We start from the raw sequence: 21,280 nt of genomic DNA, 5'->3' as shown, positions 1-21,280 counted from the left end.
AACTGGAAAAAAATGATTCATAGGAAGAGTAGAAATTAAATTTCTCAGAGAGCATATGTTAATCTTCACCTCTGGGTGGCAGGCATTATCCAGTTTTTAGGTTAGGTGAAGCTGGAATATTTCAGTAACAACTTCCCTTGTCTACAGTGAACTCCACACAGTCCATTTTGTAACAACAATATCCCCACAAAAATCAACAGGCCAGTTTTGTAAAAGTGACCCTGGAATAAGTAATTTTAAGGTTTGCAGTCATAGTAAAACTAGGGCCCATAACAGAGTATATAAATAACTCAGCTTCAAGTATTCCAGACGGTTAGTCATATTAATCTGTTATAGCAAAAACAATAGAAAGTATTGTGGCATTTTAAAGCAGTTTTCTGCACAGATGTTTTGGATTATAACTTCCAAAAACCCTAGCCACTATGACCAGTGGTTAGGGATTATCATCTAAAAGATCTGGAAGGCACCAGGTTGGGGAAGGTTGCCTGAAAGACTTAACCATTTTATTGTGACATAAACTTTCATTGACCACAAGGCGCTTCATCAAATGTAGGAAGCATAATCCTAAATTGGCATGAAGGAAGGTGAGGACAGGTGACCTCACCTAGGCCCAAAGTCACCCCCCACCAAAGCAGGCTCAAAGCTTCTCAGAGCTTTTGAAAATCATTTTTCTCGGCAGCTAAAAGGCATTAGCTAAGCATCAGAAACATTCCGCTTGCTGTAACTAAAAAGATTGCAACAAAGGTAGGGAACACAGTCCATTGTTTCTCAGGCCTTTCTCATGCCTTCTGGCCTTGCTAAAGAACCACATTGCAACTTACTTTCTGTCCGGGAACCATGCCAGAACAAGAGATTGAAACATATCTGAACACTCTGAAACCCCTTTCCTGGGAAGGGTGCCAAGAGTCGCAAGACAGCTTTCTGTTCATGCTCAGAGGACTCCTGAGGGAGGAGAAAGGAGGAGGGAACTGGAAAGGGGTATATATATGCTTGTGCACATGACTGAATTTCGTGCATGCTTTTGTGGACTATCACACGTGCTCCTTCTACCAGTTCATGGATGGTAGAAATAAAAGCCTTTTCTCCGAAACTATTCCTTGAGTGTCTGTTGACTCCCACTTCCCTTTCCCAGGCACAATATTTTTCCCACCCGAGGGCAAAGCCTCATAAGGCTACAGGCAAGCATGTATACACATGGAAAGCAAATATAAGTGCAGTACAGATGTTAATGGTTAGATAATCACACATTATGACTGCAGTCTAAAACTCACATAAAGCCTTGGATTGTGGAATATTTTAACTATGCTGCATTTATGTACTGAACTCTCTTACAGTTTTGGACTAGGGCTAGCAAGAGCCATGTTCAAACTCCCACTCAGCTTCAAAGCTTGCCGGGTGCCCCCTAACCCGTCATTATCTCCCCCAGCCTAACCGGCCTCACAGGGTTTTTGCGAGGAAAAACTGATTCAAGCATAACTGAGCCAGACCGCCTACTGGGAGCCCCAGGGCTATATACTATATCTTACCCCAACCTACCTCACAGGACTATTGTGCGGATTTTAAAATAAAGGGGTGGTTGATAGAATCGTGTGCGAACACCCTGGAGAAAAGTCAGGATATAAACGCAATAAAACAAATAAATAACATGTATTCGACATTTTAAATTGTTGGGGGGGGGGGAGGTGAGACAATACTCTGTGGGCCTGTTGCTGGACTCCAGTTCCCATCATCTCTACCTATTGGCCTTAGTGGCTGGGGCTCATGGGAGTTGTAGTTCCTCCAACCACAACGCCAGACGTTTGCTCCCTCCCCGGCCCCGTGTGCGCTTGCGCGTAAAGTGATTTCCCCCGTCCCACTCATTTCTTCAAATCACGTGACAGGAGCCCTTCCGCCTCGGTAGCTATGGAGCCTGTCGAGCTCAGGCTCCTTCCATCGGGTCCTTGCCCCTTTTAGGGGGTGTGTGACGTCGAGTGATTGGCGTGCGCCGTTGGCCCGCGCCCCGCCCGCTTTGGGAGGCGGGGGCGGGAGAGCAGCGGGGTTGGCTGCTTGAGGGCGCCGCGGGACGAGGAAGAGGCGACGGCGGCGGCGGAGGGGGCTGGGAAGATACCACTGACGTGAGAAGAGGAGGGGGGGAATACGATATTGGGCTATCCCTCAACACCCCCCGCTCCGCCCTGTGGAAGACCCGGTAAGAAATGGAGGGGATCAAAGGCTCGGGACCTCAGTGAGGTCGATGGGGTACAGTGAGGAGGTGCGTGTATTGCTGTTGTTACCTCCTCCTGTAGATGAGGGAAGTAAGTTTCCAAGGGGTAGTTATGGCGAATAAGGTGCTGTTAATTAACTAACTGCTGTTAATTTGAGAGTGCGCGTGGTGGAAGCGGTTAAGAGCGCGCAGGAACCGCGACGGGTTCAGAAATCCCTCACCGAGCCACGAAACTCGCCTTCTCAGTCTGGACTACCTCGCAGGGTTGTTGTGAGCGTGCAGGCGAAGGGAGGTGGGAGAGGGAAGTTCTCTGGAGGGAAGGGGGTGTGCGCATTTACCTAAACAGTGAGTCTAAAGTATTCTGTGGTGGGTAGCTTGTTGTAGATAGCTGATGTGGAAATGATAATATTTACAGTGGTACCTCAGGTTACAGACGCTTCAGGTTACAGACTCCGCTAACTCAGAAATAGTACCTTGGGTTAAGAACTTTGCTTCAGGATGAGAACAGAAATCGTGATCCGGCGGTGCGGCAGCAGCAGGAAGCCCCATTAGCTAAAGTGGTGTCTCAGGTTAAGAACTGTTTCAGGTTAAGAATGGACTTCCGGAACGAATTAAGTACTTAACCCGAGGTACCACTGTATATTTTTCAGGAAGGGGAGGTTGGGAAAAGGGCTAAGCTGTGGAGGGGGGAGGTCCTGCGCAAAAAGGCGGCCGTGGGAAATGGGGGGATGCATTTAACTTTGCAATGTGCCTTGTAAACATGGTTGCTTTATACTTACAAAATTTATTATTTTTTTTAACAAGCACTTTGTTGTTGGTGTGTAGATGTAATTTATTGTGCTTTCTTTAATCAGGTGATGGCTCTTAACTCTTAACACACATTTGGAGTGCCTGTGCACTCTTTATACCAGCAAGTATCCATAGTGTTTAACAGAATGGTGTAAGGAAAAACACAGGCCTCTGCCCCGAGCAGCATACAGTCTATGACTTTGAAAGGGAGGGCAGTGGAAAGAGAGAAGGGGAGGAAAAGTGAAGAATATTGAGGAGACCTGTTACTGCTGCTCTGGCTTACTTCCAGTAAGGGTTGAGGACTGTGTGTGCAATCCAAACCACACCTGTTCTGATGTAAATACATTTGAATTCAGTGGGGCCTACTCTCGGACAAGCGGGGTTAGCATTGCAACCCAATGGATTAAGCCAAATACTTGGTGGGGAAGCTATAATTGTATGTTTATGCAGAAAAGTAGCAGGTAAATATGTTTTGTCTTACACATTTATGGAAAGCAAAATCATATAACCAAGAAAACAAAAACTGGTTTTCAGTGGGAGAGTGAAAGCGCCATTGAACTCTGCAATACTTGATCCTGTGTTGCATAAATTTCTGCTTTAAAGTTCACACCAAGCTCCCTGCACACACACAACAATGCTACGTGTATATATAGTAAAGCACACGTGTTGTGGCAGGTTTCTGGAAAAGGCCTTCCCTTTTATGTGTGAGAGAATGCCTCTTCAAAGATTGTGCTGTTTTTTTTTGAAGTTTGATTTATTTTTAAGTGCTCCTACTCGAAATAAACTTAAAAGTTGAAATCTGCTGCCTGGACAATCTAGGGGTGTCTTTGTTATTGTTTTTTTAGTTGTTGTTTTTCCACAAAAGCTACTTAGAGCAACTTACAGAAACGAACATCAAAAGCAAACTTTTTATTTTAATGGACAGGGAGAGCAAACCTGAGCCAGGCGGCAGCAGGTAAAGTAGCTACTGCATTGGAAGCCCTGCTGGTTTGTATTAGCCAAGGTGGGAGAAAAGTGTTCACCCTTCTCCCCCCAGCTCAAAGTTTGGCCTAAAAGTATTGGTCCCCTCAGAGGATCTGTGGGGCTTTGCTTCCAAAGCTGCCAACACCCCATTTCAGGTCTTCCGATGGTACTTTCCTGCCTGCAGCAAGGGCTGCAGCAGCAGTACAGCCACTCCCACTCCACCAGCTGTGGTTGACAGAGGATCACCTTCGCTATGTTCTACCCCTCTGGCATCAATGATCAGGGTGTTAGGACTGTGGTGTAAGGCTGCAAACCTAAATGCACCAGAGACAGTTCCACCAAACTCAGTGGGATTTACTTCTGAGTATATATGCGTAGGATTGTACTGTGATCAAATGAATATTTGAAGCCCAGTAAGAATGAAAAGATGGAGCTTCAACTCACAGAGCCCAGTGATGGGAGTTCAGGGCCCAAGAAGAAGTGAGCCAGGTGTAATACTAAGGACTTTTACAAAACAAACTCTGGGCTTCCAAATGAAATGGATTGATTTATTACATTTATGCTGTGCTTTTCAAAATTGGTGCATGATGGAAATCTATCTCATAACTTCAGTGTTATACAAAATATGTATATACCCAATACATAAATGACATATTCTAGGGCCTTTCTTGGGATGAATTGGAAGGAAATATTACCTCTGTGTTGGGGGCAGGATGCCTCTGAATGCCAGCTCCTGAAACTCGCAAGTGGGGAGAGTGCTGTAGCGATGGTGGTGAAATTTGGGTTCTTTATTCCTGGATTCCAACGTAGCTGATGAGTTTGTTCAGGGCGATGTGATGATGCTGGAGAAGGCTATGATGGGTGGAAAACCTTTCTCAGGTCCTGCATTCCCTTCTGGGTAACTTTTGGGGTGGGGGGAAGCATGCCAGTTGTGGGGCAGAACAAAAGATAAAAAGTAGGTACAGCAATACATGTAAATTTTACATTTGCACTTTCTAAACATACTCCCCCACCCCCATTCATCTTCCATCTAGGCAAGCAAGGGGCATTACCTTTGTTAATAGATACCTTCCAGCCAGCCAGAAACACACCTGGGGTGTGAAGCAGGGTCAATGAGGGGCATGACATGGGGAAACTTCCAAGAACCAAATGGAGAGGTCTGGAGGGCTGCATTTGGCCATGGAGCCTGGGTTATGGGGGTGGAAGTGGGAGCTTATTGCCATGTACCCACGGAGTTGCCTAGGTGCACCCAATGCTGTAAATCTCTGTGTTCGAGTCTGTTCCATGCATCCCCCAGCAACAAATCAATACTGTATTTTGGTGCTATATCTGTTCAAAGCCATGTACAAAGTCCTGTGTCTTTGCACACTATAGAGCACGTGAATGTTCTGAAGCATCTAAAATATAATATCGAAAATCTTTCTGGTTTCTACCTTTGACTCGAGAGTATGGAATGCACGAGTAAACGAATAAAAATCATTTGGGTCTATCCTATGATCTGGATTACAAGTCTATGCAGAGGGTTGCAGTACTTGGAGCTTAATTAGTTGTTGATGGAAGTTGGAAATAATCCCTTTAAAACTTGGGTCTGAAACTATTCTTGAGTTGTAAGGAAGAAGGGCTGTACAGTATAAGTTATAACCAGGAAGAATAGCTGACTGTGCTTCACTCCATACTTAAGTGATCAACAGAAGATTTATGGCTAAAACAGAGGAATAAAACAACAGCACAGCCTTTTAATTATACTGCATGCATGAAATGTTTTTCCACATAAGTATTTTCCAGTTTAGGTTTGGTACATCTGGCTTTTATAGAAAGTGATGTTTTGAATTTTACTGCTGGTTTTAATCGAGATGTTATCTAGCTTCCTAAATGGTAAGGAGCAGGTGGTTTTGAGGGCTTGGTTTTGTGAATTGTCTGACATAACATTGTCTGCACCTGTAGAAGTCTCAAGGCCTGGGGTAGCACTGAATGTTGGTGAGTTAGTTAGTTCAAGGCATATTGGTAGAGAAGAATTAAAAGTGGAGGAACTATTTGCTACATTGTGTTCCAAGACGTCATCGGTAGTATTAAATCATAGGTGACAAAGAGAGAAACTGTGGGGTGGTTGTAGCTACAAAGTAAGGCAGTGTTCACACCATACATTTAAAGCACATGATTTTCCCCATAGAATAATGGGAACTGTAATTTACCCACCCACAGAGCTACGATTCCCAACACCCTTAACAAACTGCAGTTCCCAAGGTTCTTTGGGGGAAGCAGTGTGCTTTAAATATATGGTGTGTATGCTGCCTAACTCCTAACCACTGTGCAGATTCATTTTTATTGTGCCCTTAGATTGGGTAAGCAGATGCTTCCTCTTAGGCATTTTCTTGGGCCCTAGGTTTTGCCCAGGGCATATTACATGGTTGTAATACAAATAAGTTCGTATTCATCCCTGGGAAACTTTGACCGACGAAGCTCTGCGTCCAAAGAGGCTGTGCAAGTCAACACAGCCTGTGAACAGTATTTTGCAATGTTTTGCTGAATTCACATTCTGGATTTGACGGTCGAATGTTTGCAGAATTTGGAGAGTTTGGAAAGGGGAGTGTGAGGGGGAAGTGACCTAGAGGTTGTGAGAGAGGTGCTTGGAAGCACCATCTTCTGAAACCCTGGAGAGTTTTGCAATACTGCCTGTGCATTTTTAAGCACACTTTCATAATACAAAATGCTAGTTGTGTCCTGGGAGGAGTGCTTGAGTTTGATTCTTAGGAATGTGGAATTGTGCAAGGTGCACAACTCTATTTACAATGTATAGCCAAAATACTAGTTTCATGTTAAGGTTTCTGCTGTGCCATTTTGCTTGTTAACACTCTGCAAGGCTTTGACCCATAACCCTCACCAAAATGTGCTTCATTTCCCGTACTGTTTGGCCTACATGGAGCTACAACAGTGGTTCATCTTCTGTTATGCACAGTTGGTCCTTCAGCAGCAGTTGTATTTTATTTTTAGGAAGAGGCAGTTGGTCTCTCAGCTCCCTTGTGCCATCTAACTAGAAAACATGTACCGTATTTTTCGTCCCATAGGACGCACCTAGTTTTTTTTTGGGGGGGGGAATAAAGGAAATTTCCCCCCTTTATTTCCCCTCCAAAACCAGGTCGGGGAACAGCGGTATGGCAGCACTCCGCCTCCCCGCTGTCCCCCGAGCTTGTGGGGCTGGCCGATGTCTGCCTGGCACGAAGGGCGCTCTGCTTCAGGGCGCCCCACGCACCAGGCAGCAGGCTGCTATCCGCAGCGTGGGGAGCCCTGCGGGAACTCCCGCAGGCTCCCCAGGCTCGCTGATAGCTTCCTGAAGCCTGGAGAGCGAGAGGGGTTGGTGCGCACCGACCCCTCTCGCTCTCCAAGCTTCAGCGAAAGCCTGTATTCGCCCCATAGGTTTCCCCTTCATTTGGAGGGGGAAAAGTGCGTCCTATAGGACGTAAAATATGGTATTAAATCACTTCCAATTTGAACTTCCTTATCTTTTCCACCCTTTCCAGTTCCAGAATTTTTCTTGGTGGTTTCCAGTTGTGCACAAGTAAATAAGTAAATCTGAAGGGAAGAATAATAAATTGATGGGACCTGAAAGCAGGTTTACCCTGAAGAAATTCTCTCAAGTATATAAGTGATCCTACATTTTATTTACTTTGTCTGAAACATTTCCCCTGTTGTGTTTTCAGGTTTTTCTTTACCTTGGGTTCGTTACCACCATGGGAGAGATTAAAATCTCTCCTGACTATAACTGGTTCAGAAGTACAGTTCCTCTAAAAAAGGTAGGTCCAGTTTTTAATTCTTGCTGCCCTGGGCCTGTTCTCATTTGGGAGGAAGGATGGAATATTTGATTGATTGATTGATTGATTGATTGATTGATTGATTGATTGATTGATTTTGCCTCTGATTCCAAGGACATGTCTGTGAGGGATCTTCTGGTGCTGTTTACTTGATCCTTAATTGCAAACTCAGGGGCATAATGAGCATAATGAAATGTATATCAGGTCCATAGACACCTATGTTCTGTATGTCCATATTACATGTGTGGAATTTTCTGCAATGTTTGTGGGCAAGCATGTGGGCAAGCCCATAAATCCTGACCTTGCTGGGTTGACTTGCCATACAGAAAATTATTGTTGCCTTCAGGGGATTAAGAGCAGCAATTCCAGGATCGAAGCATCAACGAAAGGAGAGTTCACAACCTCTCATGGGAGTCTGTTCCACTGCTGAACAGCTCTTACTGTCTGAAATTTTTTCCAAACGTTTAGTCGTAATCTTCTTTCTTGCAACTTCAAGCCATTGATTCGAGTACTACCCTTTAGAGCAGGAGAAAATAAGCATGCTTGCTCCCTCCTCCATGTGACAGTCCTTCAGATATTTGAAGATGGCTATCACATCTCTACTTAGTCTCCTCTTTTCCAGGCTAAACATACCCAGTTCCTTCAAGCGCTCCTCATAAGACTTAGTTTCCAGACCCTTGATCATCTTGGTTGCCCTCCTACACACATTCCAGCTTGTCAACATACTTCTTAAATTGTGGTGCCCAGAATTGGACACAGTATTCCAAACGTGGTCTGACCAAGGCAGAATAGTGGTATTATTACTTCCCTTGATCTGGACACAATACTTCTATTGATGCAGCCTAGAATAGCATTACCTCTTTTTTTTTCTGCTGCTGCTGCATCACACTGTTGACTCACGTTAAGCTCTTGGCCCACCAAGACCCAAAGATCCTTTTCACATGCATTGCTCGTAAGACAGGTGTCCCCCCATTCTATATTTGTTCATTTAATTCTTCCTGCATAAGTGCGGAACCTTACATTTGTCCCTATTGAAATTCATTTTGTTAAGCTTGCACCCAGTTCTCAATCTGTTAAGGTCATTTTGAATTCTGATTCTGTCTTCTGCAACATTAGCTACCCCTCCCAGTTTGGTGTCATCTGCAAATTTGATGAGCATCCCCTCAATTCCTTCATCCATCTCATTTATAAAGATGTTGAACATCAAAGGGCCCAGTACAGAACCCTGTGGCACCCCACTTGTCACTTTTTTCCAGGATGACTAGGAACCATTAATGAGTACTCTGTGTTTGGTCAGTCAACCAGCTACAAATCCACCAGCTGTTACCTTGTTCAACCCACATATTACCAGCTTCCTTGCAAGAATATCATGGGGGACTTTGTCAAAAGCCTTACTGAAACCAAGATACACTACATCCGCCGCATTTCCCTGATCCACCAAATTTGTTATTCCACCTAAGAAAGAAATCAGATTGGTGTGGCATGACTTATTTTTGAGAAACCCATGCTAGGTCTTAGTAATCACAGCATCCTTTTCTAAATGCTCACAGACCGACTGTTAAATTACCTGTTATGGACCTTCCCTGGTATCAATGTCAAGCTCATCGGTCAGTAGTTACCTGGGTCTTCCTTTCCCCCCTTTTTGAAGATGGGGACAATATTTCCCCACCTTCAGTCTGTAGGGTCCTCATCTACTCTCCAAGAATTCTCAAAGATAATAGACAAAGGCTCTGAAATTACATCCGCAAGCTCCTTTAGTACCCTTGGGTGCAGCTCATCAGGCCCTGGAGATTTGAATTCATTTAAAGTAGCTAGGTGTTCCCTTACTACCTCATTTCCTATCTTGGGTTGCAGCTCCCTCCTTACATCATTTATTCTGTTATCACCAGGTTGGGCATCACTTTCCTTTTGGGTGAAGACAGAGGCAAAGTAGGTGTTGAGTAGTTCCACCTTTCTCTGTTGCCCAATAGCATTTCTCCGTCTTCCCATGCAGAGGACCTACCACTTGCTTGTTCTTCCTCTTACTTCGGACATAGCCGAAAAAACCTTTTAATATTATTTTTAACCTCTCTTGCAAGCTCATTCTGTTGGACCACAACCCAACGGTTGTAAATGGTGCATATTGAAGACCTATGGGAATTTTCTATGAAGCAATAGCCGTTGGTGTCTGAGGCCAATGTCTCCCTTGAGTAATGCTGTCTTTCTACAAAGCATAGCAGCCACAGAGAGGGAAGGTAGTGTGATGAGATGTGTGTGAGCATGCCTTCCCTGTGGAGAACTCTGCCCTGTGCCCACAGGAGGAGAGAGAATAAAAACGTCACAGCTGCTTCTGCTCATCACCTCAGACTGGAATTAATTTGAATGCCCTGCCCTCCCTGGCTGCAGAAAATAAAACTACAACAAGATGGAGTATTTGTTCTGTTACGAAATACCTGGCATCTTCCTTAACGTGCTTCTCATCAACCTGAATCGTATCTGTGCAAATAATTATTGCTTAGCTCAGGGGTCTGCAACCTTTAAGACAAAAAGAGCCACTTGGACCCATTTCCGAAGAAGAAAAAAAACTGGGAGCCGCAAAACCATTGCGACATTTAAAACAAATATATCTCCAGAGCCGCGATCTGACAGCGGGTGGGAAGGTGACGTCGGGACAGTGCGTGACTAACGCACGCACCGCCCCCATGCGACATCACAGCCAGTACAGCGCCCGTCACAGTGGGGAGTGTCAGGGCGCACAATGCGCCTCCTCCCCTCGCTAGTATCCGCCCCGGAGCCGCGGCAAAGGTGTAAAAGAGCCACATGCGGCTCCGGAGCCGCGGGTTGCAGACCCCTGGCTTAGCTGAATAATCACAGTAAGACTTCTTGAAAGCATGGAACCAACATTATTGTGATACTTAGAATCATAGAATTGTAGAGTTGGAAGGGACCTCAAGGGTCATCTAGTCCAACCCCCTGCAATGCAGGCAGGAATCTTTTGCCCAGCATGGGTTCAAATCCACGACCTTGAGATCAAGAGACTCATGCTTTACCAACTGTGCTATTCCAGAGAGAGGTTTATTTTTCAAATCGGGGTATTGTGCTCATTGTGGTGAATTGTAGGAATCTGTGTCATATGACTCACTGGTATCAATGAGCAAATCTTTCACTTTCAGTTTTTCTCAGTTTCTCATTTTTTAATTCTTAAGTTCTCCACGTTTCTGTATCAGTTGGTTTTTTTAAAAAAGTGTGATTTCCTGTTAACATACACTTTTTTGCAAAGCCACTTTCCTTCATATTATGCACTTTTTGTATGCTATTTTCGCTAATGCGAGTGGTGCTGTGGTCTAAACCACTGAGCCTCTTGGGCTTGCCAATCAGAAGGTTGGTGGTTCGAATCCGCACAATGGGGTGAGCTCCCGTTCTTCTGTCCCAGTTCCTGCCACCCTAGCAGTTTGAAAGCATGCCAGTGCAAGTAGATAAATAGGTACCACTGTGGTGGGAAGGGAAATGGTGTTTCTGTGCGCGCTGGTTTCTGTCACAGTGTTCTGTTGCACCAGAAGCAGTTTAGTCATGCTGGTCAGATGACCCAGAAAGCTGTCTGTGGACAAATGGCAGCTCCCTTGGCCTGAAAGTGAGATGAGCGCCGCAACCCCATAGTCACCTTTGGACTTAGCCGTCCAGGGGTCCTTTACTTTTACCTTTTCACCTATGAATTTATATGCATATTTTACCCTAGATATGCATCTTTGCACACGTTACTTGGCTGGAGAACTGCATCGCAGAATTTGGAGAAATGGGGATTTCAGAGGATGATGGTTCCGTTTTGCTTTGCATCCTATTTTGAAAAGTGTAGATTAGGTAGGCAGCAGTGGCCCTCTAGGACATCAGTCAGGGGTCTTTCCACACCCTACCTGAAGATGCCAAAGATTGAACATGGGAGCCTTTGCATCAAAAAACATGTTCAGCCACTGGGTTACGGCATGTCCAGAAAACAATTAGCATCATGTGATGTGGTGAACTCTATCATCTCAGCAGTGAGCATGCATTCAGAGAATCTTTTGGCTGTCTGGAATATACAGGCTGAAATCTCATGGGTGGTTTGTGGTTAGAAAAGATCGTATGAATCAGGGCTAATATTGTATGCTGAGTAGACCTGCATTCAAGCACTTCTCTTCAGTGGGGTGCACCTCTACAGGAAATTCTCTCTAATACAAAAAAAGAAAAGAAAAAGTGAAAAGGAGACTGGACAGGAACTTTGTTGGTATTGGATTTTTGGCATGCAGCCCTGTTTAGGATTATCTCTGAGTCTTTTTTGTTTTAGGTGAACAGTGCAAGATTTTCTAGCAACATGTGATCTTTCACATGCTTCCTCAAGTACAGCTTTTACTGCAGACCAGAGACATCTAGCCAACCAGCTCTTAAGGTTTTGCCAGCTGCTTTCCTTTCAGATGTTAATAGAGGCGTTGTGTGGTGGTGGAGGAGGAGGGACAGCTGAATTTGTGCTATTGTTTCCAGCTAGAGAAGTTCAACTAACTTGACAATGATTGAATAAACTGGACATTTTTATACATAGAGGATTTTGGTGTAATCTGCAATCAGATAAATTAATGTGGGTTTTGTAATTGTTTTAAACATAGGGTGAGGGTTTCCCTTATTCATGTTATGGAATACTGTATTGAGAGTAAACACATAGGGCAGGGGTAGGCAACCTAAGGCCCAGGGGCCAGATGCAGCCCAATCACCACCTCAATCCGGCCCGCGGACGGTCCGGGAATCAGTGTGTTTTTACATGAGTAGAATGTGTCCTTATGTTTATAATGCATCTCTGGAGTATTTGTGGGGCATAGGAATTTGTTCATTATTATTTTTTTCCAAAATATAGTCTGGCCCACCACATGGTCTGAGAGACAGTGGACCGGACCACAGCTGAGAAAGGTTGCTGACCCCTGACATAGGGCAAGAGCCAATGAAATGCCATCTGGACACAACAAGGTTTGCCTTCCATTCCCCTTTATCTGTTTTGGAGGATCACTGAACCCTCCAGAACAGATCTTTGGAGCATGGAGGGGACTGCAAGGAACACCACAATTGGATTTCACCCATATTTTTTTAGCCTCTTGGAAGTGAAGGGATTATTATAAAAACCTGGAGCTTATTGCACTAAACATTCCTGGATAAAGTGGACACAGAATGTACTTCAGTAAATCTTAACAAGTAAAGTTAAAGCACTTCTAATATCATGGTTAGTTTATAATTGTGACCCATCTTCAGAGCAATGTTCATATTAAAGCCAAAGCAATTTTTTTAAAAAATTACTTTGGGCTACACACTCAGGGGCAAGTTCTATTGAACTTAATGGGATTTACTTCTAAGTAGACATGCAATGAATTGTGCCCATCTTTTAATTTGGGATGGCTCTGCAATGGCTCCCATCATCTTTCACCATTGGCCAGGCTAACTGGGGTTGATGGGAGGTGGAATTCAACATCTGGAAGGCCACAGAACAGCCATTCCCCTTTTAATGAATGTAAGTCCAGGTTGATCAAAGTGGTGCCCTATAGATATTTTTGGTCTTCAAATCCCATCAGTCATAGTCAACATGGCCAGTGGCCAGGGATTAAGGAAAATGTAGTTTGATAACATCTGGAGGGCACCACATTGGCAACCCATAGTGTAGGTGTTTTACATGCATCCATTAACCAATTATTTTCTTATCTGAGTGACTCCTCCATACTCAGAGTGGTTTTGGATCCGAAATGGCTGCTGAGAGAGTCTTGTTTCCTTGCTCAACTTGCAGTGTCTGAAAAAGGAAGTCAGCTGCATGTTTCTTTCCTCTGAAGCTTGAAGAGCAAAACCACTCTCTTTCCATCCCCCAATATTTTTTCAGTCTCATGATTTGGTGATGACGTGTTGGGAGAGCGGAGAAAGTCTGACTTCTGAATATTTTAGATTTGCTTACGTCTTTTCTAACTTGGATCTGTTCCAAAGCAGAATGTCCTGATGCTCACATGATTGAGTTCCATGCCTGCTCTTCTGCGTTGGCGTATGACATGCGTATTGAGTACATTAACTTTGCTTTGGCCTGTGACCATTTTGGGGTGGGGGAAGGCAGATTTGGATCCACAACAGTATTGTCTGGAGGAGTCTAAACAGTCAGAGAGAAGGGAGGGAAATCATTTTTTTATAAAGCTCTTTTTGAAGCCCAGTCTGGAGTGGGCATGGCAAAGCCATTAATTATTTCATCTCTTTGCATGACAGGATCTTGCAAAGGATTGTGTAAGAGATTCCTGGAATCAGAGTAGCAGAAAAGTTTAGACTCTGGAGTTAATTGTCTTATTCCGTCTGTCTGTCTGTCTTCCCCCCCCTCCCGCCTTTCGATGCTACTCTGCATTAATTTTGCTTTAGATTGTGTTAAGCCAGACCTACTGTATTCAGGGAGCTCATTCTGCTCATTTGGTGCCATGGTTATCTGCCCCCCCCCCAAATCCTGCCCCAATGACACCACCACCCAGAATTCAATGATGGCTGTGCTGAAGGAATACTAACTACTATGTGCATTAGAAGAAGCCACTTTTACCTTCTCTGCGTTTATTTTACAGATTATAGTAGATGACGATGACAGTAAAGTTTGGTCGCTCTATGATGCAGGACCCCGTAATATTCGGTGCCCCCTTATATTTCTCCCACCTGTCAGTGGAACGGCTGATGTTTTCTTCCAGCAGATTTTAGCCTTGTCTGGATGGGGTTACAGAGTCATTGCTGTAAGTATCTTCGGCACAGCCCTGAAATTCTCAGCATTTGAGCCAATGTTAAATCTGTCTTTTTATGTATGTTCTCAAAGCAGTATAAAATGTACTAGATTTCAGCTACAGCCGTCCAAGCCTGTCCTTTGGAATTCTGGTCATGCAGCTTTTTCATGTGCCTACATTACTTGAGTGCATATTTTGTCCCTAAAGCCTGCTCTGAAATTTGATACTAAGGGTTTTCAGATCGCATTTAACCTTGGTGGTTTTATTTAATGAGAGAACATTCCTCCAAGGCAGGATATCTCTGGGTCAACACCATATAATCCCTTTTGGTAATTCAGATTAGAATTCCAGCCTTATAATACAGAGAGCGTCTTAAGAGCTGAGGCTTAAAACTTAGGATATACATCTCTTGGAAGGTGCATATCTTTCCCCTGTAGTGATAGAAGATTGATCAGGGGCTCCCTCCCACTTCTCTCCCATGTGCTCATTTTATGCATGTCAGCAAAGCTCTTGGAACTCCCATCCACTGGAGAATAGTGAATCTCAGGTGACATTTGGAGAGTCTAGGTTGGTTTAGCTTCTGGATTCCAGGGCTTCTTACACTCGTTGGACTGTTATAAAAAGCTTCAAGCCCTAATGATGATCATAAAACAGAATAAACTTCCTCAACCTAGTGTCCTCTAAATAGACAGTGGCTTCCAACAGCCCCAGCTATACTGGCTGAGGCTGATGGGAATTGTAGTCCAAAGCATCTGGAAGGCACCAGCTTGAGAACATGAGTAGACTATGGCTGACTTTTTCTGTAACTACATCTAATGAAATTGTTTTGAAACGTAGATGGGGGTGCAAACCTGTGCATTTCCCCCCTATTAGTGCTGCCTTTTAGAGGCCAGTGGGCAGAACTTGAAGAGGCTAGGGGCTAGTGCAGTGGTTCCCAACATTTTTTTGGCCATGCCCCACCTAAGCATCTCTAAAATCCTGGTGCCCCCCCATGACATATAATTCTTATTATTCAAAAAGTGAACCCCTATTCATGTGGAGGAAGACTAAAAGGCCATTAACTGTTAATAACTCATTCTTGAATTGCCCCCCTTAAAAATCAAATTGCCCCTTTGGGAACCATGGGGCTAGTGGGTAAAACTAAAAATAAAAAATTAATCATTGAATATTGAAAATCCAGACTTGGATGGCAGAGAATAATGTGGAGAATAGTGGGTTTTCAGTCGAGCTTGCTTTATCACAAGGGTACGGAACTTATGGCCCTCCAGATATTATTGGACAGCAACTGCCATAATGCTTTACTGTTGACTGCTCTAGTTGAGACTGATGGGAACCCAACAACATCTGAAGGGCTGCAGGTTGCTTCATAGCATGCTTTGACCTCGTACAAGGTGGGCTTCTCCCCATATACCATACAGGTGTCTGTCTAAGTTGCTAGCTGGTTCTTAAATTATGCTTGCTGGTGAAGAGGGTTAAAATGCATGTTTTTACATCTTTGTCTTTGTTCATGTCACCATTGATAACCTACCTTTCTTATTTTAGCTGCAGTATCCAGTTTACTGGGAAATTTTTGAGTTCTGCGATGGATTCAGAAAACTATTAGACCATCTACAGCTGGATAAAGTTAGTGCCCTGAGATTGACAAATAGCCTGTGCTTACAATAGAAATGTTAGGTAAAAAGCCTAGAGTTTATTCAGAATAACCTTAATTGCTCCAACAAAGGAGAGCCCTCTCCTGTTATTTTCCAACCCCATTGATTGATTTTTTGGTTGCTCCTTTTTTCAGGACCTTTTCTAAGTAGACAGCATATTCTGGGTAGGACTTGGCTGTTCTTAAATTGTAATAAATCTTCCAAAATATATTTTCTCTAAAATGGTTTATAGTAACTGTTGAATGGAAGCTTGCATAAGCTGTGTGTGAAAGAGTATAAGTTATTTTTGAATTTATATACCGCCTGCCCACCTTTTGTCAAAAAGGCCCCAGGGTGATTTATAGAAAAATGGAAATATGTTTCTGTCTAGTAGACCTTACTTTATTTCTGCAAGGAGCATTGTCTGTGAATGTAATTGATAAACTTTGGGAAATCCCAAATGGGGAGGATAATCTTATTTGGAACAACTTTCTCTACAAAATACCATGAGAGAGATTATAGCAGGGCCTGGGAAACCACAGGCCCAGGAGCTGGTTGCGATGCCCCCAAATCTCTCTAGCCAGCCCTTGGCACTCTCCCCAAGCCACACACTTCACTGGTCTTGCTTCACCCCTTGAGTGTTTTACTTGGCAAGAATATTTCACTGAACTGTAATAGTGCCTCTTGCTTGCCTAGATGGAGGATGGAGAGGGTTGTGTGAGTGTAAAGAAACCAGGCTACTATACTGTCCTGGTTGCCCAGAAGGGAATGCAACCCTTGGGATGAAAAAGGTTCCTCACCCCTGTGGTTTGGCGTAGTGCAAGGGCAGCCAGCCTGGTGGTGTCCTCCAGATGTTGTTGGGACTTCAACTCTTACCAACTCCAGCCAGCATGGCCTGTGGTTGAGGATGATAGGAGTTGTAGTCCAACAACATCTGGAGAGCACCACATTGGCTACTCCTGGCGTAGTCCTTAAGAGCAAAGTATGAACGAGAAACCACCTGGTTTAAAATGCATCTCTGTCATTGACTCTCACCAGGTAGTTTTCGGCAAGCCAGTCTCTCTCCACTTTCCACCTACAAAACAGTCATAATACTGGCCTAGCTTTCAAGTGCTTTTGAATGCAAAATGTCATACAAAATGCCTTAATAAAAACAGTTAGCCAAAGGATGTTGCTGTTATTTATTGTGGTATCTTTTACTTTTAAAATTAGGTTCACGTCTTTGGTGCTTCCTTGGGGGGCTTCCTTGCTCAGAAATTTGCTGAATACACTCACAAGTCTCCCAGAGTCCAGTCTCTGATTCTGTGCAACGCTTTCAGCGACACCTCCATTTTCAACCAGACATGGACGGCAAACAGGTGAGAGATGTATGTAGGCAAAACATATAGGTTTTGGGTTGTGCTTTAGATGGGTGTAAGGGCCACTTCCTGCCTACTGTTTGTGAACTTTGGGTTAGGTAGAGTTATGGCAAATACAGCTTAGCCTTTGCAAAGCAGTTTTTTAAAAAAATGGAAGAACTGCTCCACTTCTTAGAATTAACTTTTGGAGCCCATAAATGTTATGATATATATATATAAAATCCCTTCTGTTGTTGTATTAATGCAAGCAGTCACAAGTACATGCTTTAATGCCGAGGGAGTTCAGTATGTCTTGTGTTTTAACGTTTGTACAGTTTATACAAAATGTTTCTCATTACAATCCAGTGCTCCTGGAGGAAGGAGAAAGCGACAAAAAAATTGACCTTTCTGTAATTCTCTTTCCAGCTTTTGGCTAATGCCTGCCTTCATGCTGAAGAAAATTGTCCTTGGGAATTTTGCATCTGGTCCTGTAGATACCGAAATGGCTGATGGCATTGATTTCATGGTTGATAGGGTGAGGATTCCCAGTGATGAGTTGTATGACTTTGCTTTAAGATTTGCATGCTGAAATCCCATCTAATATTGGTTATTTCCTTCATCCTTTCTTCCTTCAGTGCCATGTCTTTTACACATTAAACTTTAGGCATGGTTTGTCCTTTTTAAACATATTCTTGCTTATGACTGTTCTGGGAGCCTCTTTGGCTGTGAAGAGTGGGGCAAATGTGCTTCAAACTCCCAGAGGTTGTGATAAGCTTGGTTATTTCTTTACTGAAACAAATTCACAACCTTCTTTTAAATTAATTTATTTTTCCTGAAAGCTGGAAAGCCTGGGTCAGAGTGAGCTCGCTTCAAGACTTACCCTCAACTGCCAAAATTCCTACGTGGAACCTCATAAAATCAGAGACATTCCTGTGACTATCATGGATGTAAGTTACCTCTTATTTAGGATGTGGGATTGGGAGAGGAACACTTACTGAGCATCATTCTAGGAAGATGCAAGGTCCAGTTTTGGAAATGGAGAGAACATCAGCAAGAGTATGCCTATTTTTAAAACATAGCTGTGTCCCTATAGGACTACTTTCTCCAGTTATCAGAGTTGGGATAATAGTACTACTTATAAATGACAGATGCTGTCATTTCATAATCTGTAGCAATTTATAGTGGGCTGTTTGCAGAGCTTTTCAGAGTAAACAAACATCTTGGAAGTGGATGTGCCTTCAACACAGCGATGGCTCCTTCTCTGGCATCAAACGTTGTAACACATTAAAAGTGAATACAGAAGGGGAGTTTAAATAAGGTGTAGGAAGTGTGGGGCTTGAGGTCAGTTGGCATTACCTATTTTTCTTTAACTAAAAGCTGTGTGCGGATTTGCAGTTGACCCTTTTCAGCTGCAGCTTTTTCATCTGGGACTCATGACCCTGAAATTAAGAGTCTCATGCTCTACTGGCTGAGCTATCAAGGAGCCTTTGACAGTCAACAGCAGATTGAGTTGCACAGCTGAACTTACAAAGCACAAGTGGCTAACCTGTGCCCCCACAAACGTTGCTGAACTCCAATGGCTAGAGGCAAGGGATGATGGGAGCTGTAGTTCACTGACAATGTAGAGGGCCACCCCTGTTCTAAACAGAAAAAAAGTCTCGCTCTTAGAATGCATGGGATCTACAGGCAGTTCTTAGCATGGAATGCTTGTTTTTTTTAGGTGTTTGACCAGAGTGCTCTTTCCACCGAAGCAAAAGAAGAGATGTATAAGCTGTACCCCAATGCTAGGAGAGCTCACCTCAAGACAGGGGGCAATTTCCCATATCTTTGCAGGAGTGCCGAAGTAAACCTCTATGTCCAAGTAAGTCTGTAGCTTTAAATTTCTCAGCTGTTGTTTGGAAACCACAGAGCTCTGCCTGCATTGCCAAAGGGGTTTATGCAAGCATTGTGGTGTTAACATTGCTGATGGATTATCAGAGGAAGGGTAAAGCTGGGGGGGGGGGCATTATTACAAATCCCCATGCAATGGAGGCAGACTTGTTGCATGAAGGAGAGAAAAGGAAGGAAGGTCAAGAGGTTTCTATTATTGGGCTGCAGGAATGCTGCTGTGGGTTTTAAGAAAATATCCCCATCTCCTCTCCCCCCCCCCCCGGCCACCGCCAAACACAGGGTAATAGAAGATTCGTGGCACTGCCAAATGTTCCTCTCCTGGAGTCATTTGGAGTTTGGGTGTTATATGGACATGCCTGGCATTGTTCAAATATGCTGCTCCATAGAGCTGACTCCATTCGGCTTGTGCTGCCTCTGGGAATAGTTCCTGCCTCTTCCTAGAAGACTGCAAACCCTTCAGATGATGTGAAACTTGTGGAGCTTGCACCAGCAGCGGTTGTGGTTGTTGCTTTTTTTGTAAAAAGTGGAACAAGCACTGTTACAGGTGCCATACAATATTTGTTCTGCATTTGTTAAGAACTAGATCTTTTAGTGTGACAGTGTCTTTACACTTTGGAACTCCCTGCCTATTGACACCAGGCAAGCTCCTTCACTGGGCTCTTTTCAGTGCCTACTGAAAACATTCCTGTTAAGACAAACCACCTCAGATATGTAGAATGCCATTCAGTTTATCACTGGTTCTACTTTTAAAATGTTTTAAAACTTTTTATTCTTTTTGTAAACTGCTGTGAGGTTGTTGCATTTTATAGTCAAGTGGTGTATACATTCTATGAAACAAATAATCACAGAGTGCTGTGACTTACAGGAAAGGGTGAATTTGTGCCACTTTGCCTATTTTTTCCTATTCTGTAGATCCACCTACTTCAATTCCACGGTACTAGATATGCTGCAATTGACCCTTCCATGGTCAGCGCAGAAGAACTTGAAGTCCAGAAAGCCAATCTCCAGGCCAGCAGTGAGCAAGAGCAACAGCAGCAGCAGCAGTCATAGTCCTTGGGACTCGCAGAATCTCTTCATCCAGAGGGTCTTATCCTTTTCTTCTTCTTTTGGAAGTCTTCCCATCCAATTGCATCTTTTTCAGTTTGCCTTGATTCCTTAGTACTTAACCGGTTAGAACTGTGTCCTTTAAAATAGGTTGGACTGATTTCATTAAATGAAATGCAACTACGGACACTTGGTCACATCACTGTTTAAATGAGCTGAATTCAGATTATAATAAAAAGAGTTAAGGGTATCACTTTGGATGACTTGTTTTAGAAACAACAGTCTGGGATGAACTTTTGCTACCAAAGCCTTCACGATTGTGTTCTTAAAAAGGATAATCTTATATATCCATGCAGAGAGGGGATGTATGTATCATGAGTGAATTATGTATGTCTGCAAGTTCACTTACAATTCATAGGATATTTAGTTTAAAAAACTCTGTTGAAGTGCCAATATTGCTATTATTATTTTTCTTTTTATATGGTTGCCAGTTAATGCTTTAATTTGAAATTATAACGCATTTGTTTTTTATTGTCTTGCTTTCTAATTTTTTTTGAATAAAAATTCAGTTTGGGAAAAAAGGCTCCTCTGCCATCAATAGGAGTGTGCATGGTAACTGTGCTGCCTACACAGCTATAAACATATATTTGGTACTGTGTTTCAATTTTAAATATAAGACTATCAGGCTTAATTTAACTGAGTGTTCTGTGGGTGTTTTCAACTACAACTCCCATCAGTCTTAGCCATTATGTGCTGGGGCTGATGGGAGTCACAAGGTCTGATCTGTACCATAAATACACTTCAAATAGCCCAAACATCTCAATTTAGTGGTTACCCCAGGATCTGATGAGATACGATGATTCTGTTTAATTAAAAAAAGGGGGGG

The 21,280-nt window shown here is 43.4% G+C and overlaps 1 protein-coding gene across 4 annotated transcripts; it reads left to right on the top strand.

The window, feature by feature from the left end:
* Nucleotides 1-1,835: 1,835 nt before the first annotated feature.
* On the top strand, nt 1,836-20,975 carry SPG21 (SPG21 abhydrolase domain containing, maspardin). 4 transcript variants are annotated; one of them, XM_083713256.1, is made up of 9 exons: nt 1,836-2,188; nt 7,654-7,746; nt 14,343-14,504; nt 16,035-16,115; nt 17,336-17,481; nt 17,887-17,995; nt 18,300-18,407; nt 19,181-19,321; nt 20,263-20,975. In XM_083713256.1, exons 2-9 carry the CDS (start codon nt 7,684-7,686, stop codon nt 20,398-20,400), a joined length of 948 nt encoding a protein of 315 aa, XP_083569382.1. In that variant the 5' UTR covers nt 1,836-2,188; nt 7,654-7,683; the 3' UTR covers nt 20,401-20,975. The 4 variants fall into 4 exon arrangements, with proteins under 4 accessions (XP_083569382.1, XP_083569380.1, XP_083569381.1 ...); XM_083713254.1 differs by having other exon boundaries at nt 1,937-2,251; XM_083713255.1 differs by having other exon boundaries at nt 2,172-2,294.
* The last annotated feature ends 305 nt before the right edge of the window (nt 20,976-21,280 follow it).

This window comes from Podarcis gaigeae (assembly GCF_964106915.1).
Source record: "Podarcis gaigeae genome assembly, chromosome: 14".
Classification (NCBI taxonomy): domain Eukaryota; kingdom Metazoa; phylum Chordata; class Lepidosauria; order Squamata; family Lacertidae; genus Podarcis; species Podarcis gaigeae.
The sequence above is the reverse complement of the archived record's forward strand: the minus strand, read 5'-3'. Positions and strand labels throughout refer to the sequence as shown.